Source organism: Armigeres subalbatus, chromosome 3 (genome assembly GCF_024139115.2).
Source record: "Armigeres subalbatus isolate Guangzhou_Male chromosome 3, GZ_Asu_2, whole genome shotgun sequence".
NCBI classification, from domain to species: domain Eukaryota; kingdom Metazoa; phylum Arthropoda; class Insecta; order Diptera; family Culicidae; genus Armigeres; species Armigeres subalbatus.
The window spans coordinates 26267401-26278031 of record NC_085141.1 but is presented as its reverse complement, the minus strand read 5'-3'; the positions used below and the strand labels follow the sequence as shown (position 1 = coordinate 26278031).

The 10631-nt window shown below is 40.2% G+C and overlaps 1 protein-coding gene across 1 annotated transcript; it reads right to left on the bottom strand.

The window, feature by feature from the left end:
• Window positions 1-8502: 8502 nt before the first annotated feature.
• Window positions 8503-10623, bottom strand: LOC134221526 (uncharacterized). The gene has a single exon (XM_062700716.1). The coding sequence runs from the start codon at window positions 10621-10623 to the stop codon at window positions 8503-8505; it is 2121 nt and encodes a 706-aa protein (XP_062556700.1).
• Between the last annotated feature and the right edge of the window lie 8 nt (window positions 10624-10631).

Sequence of the window (10631 nt, the reverse complement as noted above, 5' to 3'; positions counted from 1 at the left end):
GCTATTGTGACTTAAAAACTGAAACTGAAAAAGTTATGACAGTTTTGTTGGATTCTTTAGTCATATTTTATTTAGTTGCTAATTGGCAACGGACAAATTGTGGTAGTGTATCTACGCATAACAAAGTACAAGTAACGAACTTTAAATTAATACCTGAACTGTTTAGTTGTAAGCGAATGTAAGGAATGTTTCATCAAAAACCGTTTCCTACTATGCAAGGTAGAAATCAATCACCCATTACAAGGAGTTGATTAACCAATACACCATGCGTCTCCATATGATTGTATGCTTGTTGGCATAAAATGCAATAGGGTGGGTGTACCAATTGTCGCCATACTTAAGAACAACTATTTTTTTTTTAAATATTTAAAAGACATGTGGGTGGACTTTATATATCAAGCGAAAGGTTTTGCTTCATGCTCCTTAGAACAGCTGTGAAAACCACAATAAAATTTGTTATTGTCCTCAAAATTGATTAATCCATAATAGGAACGCATGCACCAGTTGTGGCACTATTCTTAATTTTGGTTCCTTATTTGGCAAATCCCATTGTTTTCTTATGGGACTGGCCAAATTGGGACCACTAGTGCGACAACTGGTGCAAAGGACGTCAAAAATTAAGCAAAATCAATTTTTACAATTATGCTTTGCTTGTTTTGAAGGAAATCAAAGGTGTTATCGTATCATATGAATATGCTTTATCGATGTGAATTTGGTTTGCGGTGATTTGATTGGTTATTTGGCATATAAAGCACTAGTGCGACAACTGGTGCTATAGCCACAACTGGTACATATAGCCTAAATCTTTAAAAGAAGCGCGTCGATGAACTGATAAAATGTCTCGAAGACGCCATTATGATAAATCACATGATAAAGATACTAGGCGCTAAAACACGATTTTTGCTACTGCGCGGCCGTGATTCCAAAAATGTCGGTGATAATGGCGTAGCGGCGTATACCTCTAACCGCCTCTTCCTGACTCAAAATCAGTTAATCTCCAGCATAGAATAGACTCTTGGCTAGTTTGGTGAACGACAAACTTTATGGGAGACCGGACTAAATTGCGTGTTCAATAATTCAGTTTTGGGTCGAAGTATACATAGTGCGATAATGATTTGTTAAATAATTGAAGAATAGAAGATACGCGGTACATATACGAAGTTGTGGTGATTTTAAAGTTTAATTTAACCAACACCTGGCAACATTATAGTTCCAATCTGCTAATATTCAGATGTACTGGACCTGGACGTTCAACTGGACTACAAAAACCGATAGAGGCTCGCTGTAGCATAGTCGGCAAAGCACCTGTCTAGCGTACAGAAGTCGTGCGTTAGATTGATTCCTATCGGAGGATATTTATTCGAGCTATTTATTTATCCCAAGCGGCTTGTGGCTTTTCCTATGCATCTAAAACGAAAATATATGTCAAACATAACATGCTATCAAATATTATAAATTTTGTGTAAAAGTGTATGCGAACGATAGATTTGTTGAACACATTCAAATAAGTACTCCTTACAATAGCAACAACAGTTAACCACTTCAACATTCTACACTGTTCGACTCAAAAATAAGCCTTCTGAAATTGACCGCCCTACTACCATATGTAGAACGACCCCGTTTTGGTGTTGATGGCCCAGAAGCGTGACCACGATGTAAGATGGTGCGGTTTCTGCCAAGGGTTTGCCATGCTGATGGTGGAATTCTCGTGAACTCATGAAATGTAGCTCGTCCGGCGAGAGGTCGAAAGCCATTAATCACGTTCTCGTCTGGAAACAGAATGTTTCTCGTTCACACGGGGCGATAGGACGCACTTGCTCTGACCACAATCTAATTATCTGGAAGCGGATTTGGTTTGATTGCAAATTGATTAACAGCGCGCCGCTACAGGTTCGGCCGACTGTTGGATGACGTTGCTGGAGGATAGCTTGAATTTTGAAATGGTTGTGATCTCAAACTTCTCACGTTATTAAATTCGACGATTTTAAGTAAATGTGTGCTGCGCCATTTTCTTTAAAATCTCTTTAGCTTAATGGATCACACCAAAAAGTAATGATTCCCGATTATCGGTGTATGTATGCGAATAAGCGCAAACGATTGCTTCCTGCCATTGCTTCCATGTATCGCACGCAGCAAATCAAATTCAGCCGGTATCAGCGGGGGTGCTACACGATGCTTGTTCAGAGATCATACAGAGCATTTGAACAGCCCCTCTTCGCTTGAAACAGGGAATCAAGTTGTTTGCCTGGTACAAACATACCTCCAACTCGTTCATATCCATTGCATCCATAGCCGGGAGAGCAACTGCATACATGTTTGACTTTTCATTGCCTTCGGAGCGGGTACCTCCCTTTGATGCTAGTTTTTTGTTGGTGCTCCTGTGAAATTTTGCTATGGGTCCTTCGTGAAAATTTATTGATATAATCCTTCACATTTATGATCTGATGGGAACAAATTCATAAGAATTTATTAAACATTCTGTTTCAATTTTTACGATTTTGATAATATGTAATTCTGCATTCAATAACTGGAAGATGGGACAGAGCCGCCTCGCAGCTTAGTGTTCATTAAGCACTTCCACAGTTCTTAACTGCGAGGTTTCTAAGCCATGTTACCATTTCTGCATTCGTATATCATTAGGCTAACACGATGATACTTTTATGCCCAGGGAAGTCGAGACAATTTCCAATCCGAAAATTGTCTAGACCGGCAACGGGAATCGAACCCAGCCACCCTCAACATGGTCTTGCCTTGTAGCCGCGCGTCTTACCGCACGTCTAAGGAGGGCCCCTTCTTGCACTTATATTTATTTTCTCAATCAAACGAGACAGTCCGACAGCTGGGGTTGAAATTTCCCATTTTGAAGACTTCTGTCCAAATTCCATGCCGTGGCCCGTAGTGCTATGACATGATTCGCATACCCACCCAATCCAGCATGGGCTTCATCTTTTTGCTGCAGCACCGATTCAGGAAAACAATGACCGTTGTCGATTATAACCAAATGGGATGGTCGGTTTTCTATTTCCGTTCTTTAGTCGTGGGCAGTTTCCCATGGTTTCAATGCAACGAGAAGCTCAGAAAAAAATAGTCATGCGTGTGTTATCTTCATTATTAAATTTATGCCGATTGTTACCCAATAACTTCTAAGCATTTTCGTAGCATATTGTTGTACCTTTGAAAACTCGATTTTTTTAAAATGAGGTTTTCTGCTATTGCATTGGATGACTCTCGTCAAGAACATTTGATGTACATAAGTACACAACACAGCATGTGGATACATTGAATCGAAAAAAGTACTAACTGCTATTTTTTGGATTCCTGCCGAAAGCGAAATGGTACTCTTCAATTTATTTCTCGATGAAAATCGACTATATGCTGTGCATATCAATATCAATTTTTCGAATTTATAAAACGTTACGGCGGCTGATCAATAATTGTGAGGGTGGGCAATTAACAATGATCTATTTTTTATTTTGGTTTATTTTTTGCCTGCAATCTGAATAGGATGGATTGAAAGTTCTGTGACATGGGTACTCGAAAGATTCGCATTTGTCTAACGACTTCACTTTTGTAATTTTCAGTAAAAAAAAATAGCAGTGATTAAGTACGGTTTCAATTCCAGGTGATGCATCCCTGGAGGTCATTATCGAGGTTTTAAAAAGAGAAACGTTGTACCGGGAAATTGCGCGTAATTCCACCATCATTAGTTGACCACGATTTCGCCACATCATATGAAGGAGAGGACGATAACGAAATTGCTTAACCCTTTTTTACCAAAAGGTAAAGTATCTAATAAGCGTGGTCTCACATCATGGATATATTTGCATTTATTTTTAAGCTGGCCTAATGTGTGATGACAGCAGGTGTTAGCCTAATCAGAATACTTGTTTATAAAATGATAACATACGTGGATAAAAATCTATTCACCGCACAGTACCCAATTACAGTACATTAACAGTACCACCATTTTCTAGGAGTTTGACAAATTACATATGATGTCCTTCTTGTGGAAAAATTAGTTCGGGGTGAGGTATTGGAACCAAGTTTATTTAGGCTTCAGGATTTTTCAGGATAGTTCAAGAATGTTTCCTTTGGAGAATTTTCTTCAAGTGGGTAAACGATTTTTACCGGGTAGAGCTAGTCTTAGAAAGTAAATTTAAATCATCGAAACCAGGAGCCTTTGCGACGTGAAAGGTTATAAGTGAGAAGTTATGAGTGACGTGAAGTAAGAAGTAAAAATCGGGAATTTTAAACAAGAGCAGAGCATAAAATATTTAACTTCACGACTCAATTTTAGCCCGAACTTTGACAACTGTCGCATGCAAGCAGCAAAATAAAATTTCCATAAAAAATTAGAAATTTTCCATGAACAATTAGGAAATTGCCAATAAAGAAATCAGGGTATGAGCAATAAATAAATATAAAATTTCCACAAATAAAACAAAATTTCCATAAACAATTAAGAATTTTCCACAAAACAAAAATAAATAAGCAATTTTAAAAGCAAAAATTGCAGTTATAAAAGAAGTATTTTCCTTAAAGAAATCAAAATGTTCCACAAAAAAAATACAAAATTTCCATAAATAAATCAATACTAGCAATGAACAATTACAAAATTTTCCACAAAATAAATATTTTTTTCCATAAAAATATTGAAAAATTTCCACAAAATAGTCAATAAAGAGCAATAAAAAAAATAAGAAATTTTTCATAAAAACTCAAAGGTGCAGCCCAATCGGGTTGTACGCAAAGGTGACGTTGAACTACGTAGTTGTATGTTATGTACAGGTTTTCGACTTTTCTGTTCGATAAGACCAGAACAAGCATTTTTCAAGCCCAGAGTGAAACTGTTTTCGTTGTTCATCCTGTGCTCCTGAGATTGAGTAAGCTTTACGGTTTTGACTCAAATTCCTAACATGACTCATATTCTGAACATTACCTTTTTAATGGCCATTTTGGCTTCATTCGTGTAATTTTCTCCACAGGAGTCTAAATTCGTTTTAAATCGTGATCATCAGTGAAGAAAACCAATTTTAGGGCGCTAAAACGCCAGTGTTCGGAATATGAGTCATGTTCGGGATTTGAGCCAAAACGCTACGAACCCTGGTGATGTATATTATTTTTAGCCCAACATTTGAAAAGGATGATAAAAATAAAGTTTTCAAATAAGGATGAACAACACTCGCAAGCGATCACATATCCAGATTATCAATTGATAATCACTCGCTAGAGAGTAAGAATTGTTCGATAATGAATTATTGGCAGTGGCTGATTTTCTACCCACCGCTTCCACATGTTACATTTCCAATGTTCCATAGTAGTTTAAATAAAACCAATTATTAATAGGAGCTAGATTTATATTTATTAAATCTGCCCATCGACACGCCGTCGACAATTCGCAATGGTTAAAGCACCTTGACGTGATATCTGGCGACAGGGTAGAAGAAAAAGAGGAGACGAGTCCGGCTTCCTACTGAGATGTGCTGATCGAGGTCGGGCTCTTGTGTCGTGGCTTTCGATAGAAGCAGTCGATTCCCGCGAGTGAGAAATCCAAAAAATTAAACTGTGAACTCGGTGAAAAAGAAACAACTGTCTAATTCCCCGAAAGGACGATTCTGTGGTGTCGTGTCGTGTCTGGGACTTCCGTGAAGGTCGAGGGTTGTGCTGCAGTTATTCCGGTTTTAACGGGCGAACAATTAAAAGTTATCCGTCCTCCGGACCGCGTGTGATTAAGTGAGCCCGAGGTTGTCCCAAAAGAACCCATGTGAATAACACGACAATTGTGGCCAACGTGCGTTTAAAGACCCGCCGATTAAGAACCCGCGAGTTCTAGCACCCGTTTTCAAGGGCGTCCGTCTAAAACCCAGTCCGAATCCTCTAGTGTTACCCATATCGCGTGTGCACCGCGTGGAGGCTGTGGTTAACCTCCAAAACCCGCCCCAGCTCAAGGAGTAGAGTGAACCAGGCGTCCAGCATTCGACGGCGTAGGGCCATCGTAACAATAATTTGTAGGCTAGGCAGCCCCTGGGATGAGATTCCGGTAAGTCTGCATGCTTTGTTTTAGCCTTGGCAAACCCCTAACTTATACACATCCAGGCGTTATCGTATATGCGCCAATAGCCAGCATGAGTTAACTGCCAGAAATTTGGATGGTGAAATAGATCTAACGCGGGTTTTCTCAAAATTAGGATCTTTTCATGAAAAACTATTTGGTACCGGTTATGTAGGAAAGTGTCCGCTACAACGCGTACCAAATATTTTTCGATGAAGGTGCTTAATTTTGAAAAATCGACCTTTAGATGCCTTTCGCCATACTGATTTCCAAAAGTTAACTCTTAGTGTGGCGCTGTAAGCACGCTCAAAGCAGGCGATTCATTCCAATAATTATCGTATGAGAATGATTCAACACAACCCTGGCTGATAGTTTACCGCTGCAACCATCACTGACACAAACTGGAACAGAGACTAAGCACCCGCCACTAAGTCAGTCTAAGCCCCTGGTGGCGATTCTTAATCGGATCAAGGATATTTTCGGGTGAAAAACATTCTCGACACCCAGGGCATATTATATCCATTTTATTTGCCATTCTCGATACACTGGGCATATTATATCAATTTTATTTGCCACACAAGATACATATTAATGCAATGGCGGTCATAGAATGCTTTCAATGAATCGACTGCTTTGAACGTGCTTACAGCGGCACACTAGGAGTTAACTTTCTGAAATCAGTGTGGCGAAAGGCATCTAAGGTTCGATTTCTCAAAATTAAGCACCTTAATCGAAACAATATTTGCTAGGCGTAGTAACGGACACCACCCTTCATAACCGGTACCAAATAGTATTTCATGAAAAGTTCCTAATTTTGAGAAAACCCGCGTTAGATGTCTTTCGCCATATAAACTTCTGGCGGTTAACTCATGCTGGCTGTTGTTGCAGTTGAAAAGCAGGCCAAGTTCCAATTGGAATGCAGTGCTATAGAAGAAGAAGCTTGCGATGCACTTACGAGATTGACTCATTCACCGAAACCGATTGCTAAACTTTTAGTTTTTAGTTTTTCCAGAGGTGAACCAGTCAAGAGCTGAAAGCCTCTTTAATAAAGAAAAAAAAATAGTTTTTAGTTTTCAGTATTTTAACAAACTGTAGTCAGTTTTTACGCGAAGGATATGAGCCACGTGAATCCAAACAACGTAAAAATCGCGTAAGTCCTAAAATATGTCTGAATAAACTGCGGGAATCCCGAAATACGAGTGTAAAAAAATCGCGTAAAAAGTGATTTGTGTAAAAAAAATCGTGTAAAAAACGACTTTAGTGTACATCGGGTATGAAGCGTTGACTCTTCCTTGATCGAATGGTCCAAGAAAATTGAAAATCCATCGAGAAATGGCTGAGATATAAACGATCAAAGTCTATCATATTTTCGTGACGTTTTTCGATTTTTTGCAATCGTAAAGTGTACCCCAATATAGAAAAGACAGACGTAGTTCTACGTCAAAAATAAAAGAAAGCAATAAGGCCGATACAAATATTAAAAACTATCTTGTCTACCACCACCCCTCTCTCCTCTCGCTCGGATTTTTTTCCCAAAAAATAATAATTTGCAGGGGCAACAAAATAAAATTCGGATAATTTTTAAGGTTGTCCAAAACATAACAAGTCCGAAGAGTTTTTTCGATTTTTTCCAATTTAATATTTTTTTTTTATTATCCCCCCCCCCCCCCTTGACCTTTCGGAGACCAGTGGGGCAAAATGTTAATCAAATATTCATTTATTTATTTATTTATTGTCGTCAATCATAATTGTAGACCTATTTACATTTGTATTCTTAACTATTCTAAATAACATTAAATAATGTTGATACTGTTTAAACTTATTGTAAAGTGTCATTAGCTTATAATACGAGAGAAGATCTGTTTCAGCTGTGTTTTGGACATCGATAAGTCAATAGTGTCACAATGTTTATTATAAGTGATCATCATTTGATTCATTGGGCCATTTTTTGCATAGTTTGTTCGATGATAATTTACGAAGTGTTACGAAGACGGTCACGTTTCGGACTCTTAACCAGCAAACTCGTTATTGCTTTGAGTAGGCTTTAAGCTGAAATTGTTATTTATTGTAATTTCTTTTTGCATGATTAATTTTAAGCTAACTTACATTTGTTGTCTTCTACGTTAACTGTCCGTCTACTTGTAACAAAGGTAATTCGTGGTTGTGAATGTCCCTATTAAGTTAAGTATTACAATTAAGATCAAATTCATAATTTTAAGCATCAAAGTACTTACTTGTAATATTAGGAACAAATTCTAGTTTACCACTTTAGAATATAAGATTTTAGGATAACTTTAACTTTAGAATAATTGTTTTAGGTTTAGCGAATCTAATCTTCTCTCTTGACTATTATTCTTCGTATTGGATAGCTATTTCTGCCAATCATTTCCCGTGACGTTTACTCTTGACGTTGTCAGTTTATCATTCGCTCGGTTGATTTCAGGGATGAGCTAAACGGTTTTAGCTGATGGCGAGGGGTCTTGAATCGTTGTGCACATACCCGGACCCGTATTGCTTGAAGTTCTGTCTTCAGCCATACAATCTTCATCTAGCACGTCCAAGACCGCCAGCTTAGTTACTGGACGAAGAAATACGCCTGCCTTCGATTTCACATCCGCGCTCCGTATGCGCCCGTCTTTTCCAAGGTTCACCTTCACAACTACTCCTCGTTCCCAGCTGTTCCTTCTTGCCTCATCCACCACTATCACCAAATCTCCCACTCGTACGGGCTTAGTTTCCCCGAACCACTTCGACTGCCTTGCAATGACCGGTAGATACTCGGTAACCCATCTTGTCCAAAAACGGTCCAGCATTACGCGCACATGGTTCCAGTTGGCACGAAGCGTGGACTTCACTTCGACCGGATTAGCGACTGGCTGGCATACTCCATTCGAGCTAAGAAGCAGGAAATGATTAGGTGTCAGCGCTTCACTCTCTGCGGAATCCAAGGGTAGATATGTAAGCGGCCGTGTGTTTACGATGGATTCAGCTTCTGTCAATGCGGTTTGAAAGGTTTCATCATCAGGGTTTCTCGATGTCTCCATGGCTGCCAATGCCAGTTTCACTGAGCGTACTAACCGCTCCCATATACCTCCCATATGAGGAGCATAAGGCGGATTCATCTTCCACTGTGTGGCTGCGTTTGTGAAGGTTGAAGCCAACTCTTGATTCAGCTTTCGAATTTCTTCGCGCAACTCCTTCCTTGCTCCTTGGAAATTTAGTCCTTGATCAGAGTATATCTCCAACGGTGCACCACGGCGAGCTATAAACCGACGAATGGCAAGTTTGCATGATTCGGTCGACAACGTAAAGGCTACCTCAAGGTGAATTGCCCTTGTTGTGAGGCAGGTAAATAATGCTGCCCATCTCTTCACGTTCGTGCGCCCTACTCGTACAGTTACGGGACCGAAGTAGTCCAACCCGGTAAAAGTGAACGCCCTGATATAGGGAGTTAAACGTGCTTCCGGGAGAGGGCCCATACGAGGTGGTCGTGGAACCGCTTTGCGTACCTTACACAATGTACAGGACTTCGCTACTTTCCCCACAGCTACTCTTATCTCCGACACATGGAATCGTTGCCTGAGCTCATTCACGATGGTTTCATTGTTTGCGTGTGCAAACTTTCGGTGATATCCGTCGATAATCAGCATTGTTACGTAGTGGTCTTTCGGTAGTATCACCGGAAATTTTGCGTCATCTGCTACTGCGGGAGCTGCACCAATTCGCCCGTCCTTGCGGATCAATCCATCTGCTCCGATGAAAGGATTCAACTTGTAGATACGGCTTTTCTTCTCGATTTGTTTCGGATGATGCGACGAATCTTTCTGCAGCGCTTCAAGCACAGCAAATTCTTGCGGGTAGACCTCAAGTTGAACCAATTTCAACACCATAATCTCTGCTTCCTGCAACTCTTTACTGCAAAGATTCTTTGAAGTCAGGCACGGCAAGTTGTTTCTCTTTCTAAGACAGTTATTTAGGAATCGTCGAACATATCCCATGGCTTGCACCAATCGTTCCCATTTGGAAAAACGCTCAAACTGCACCGTTCCGGTTACGCTGCATCGATGGATCGTTATTATATTCCGCATTTCTTCTGCTGTACTCCATTCTTCTTCCTTATGACCTGGCCATTCTGCTTCATCTTGGTAGAGAAACGATGGTCCACGAAGCCACCGGGATTCTTCAGAGGCATCTGGACCATTACCCCATTTTGTTGCTTCGTCGGAAACATTCCATTTTGAGGGTACTTTCCTCCAATCGTTTACGTCGGTGGATTCCAAAATCTCTCCTACCCTGAACGCCACAAACTGGTGGAACCTTCGTTGATCCGCTCTGAGCCAGGCTAACACGGTGTTAGAATCAGTCCACAGTATTTTCCTTTTTATCCGAAGGGTATGACTTGACGCAATTGTCTTCATCAACCTTGTACCGATTACAGCTGCTTGGAGCTCAAGCCTTGGCACTGACAGTTGCTTAAGGGGCGCCACTTTGGTTTTGGACGCTACAAGAGTACACCGAACGGTTCCACGGTCCACAATCCGAAAATAAGCAGCTGCAGCGTAAGCAGCCATACTTGCAT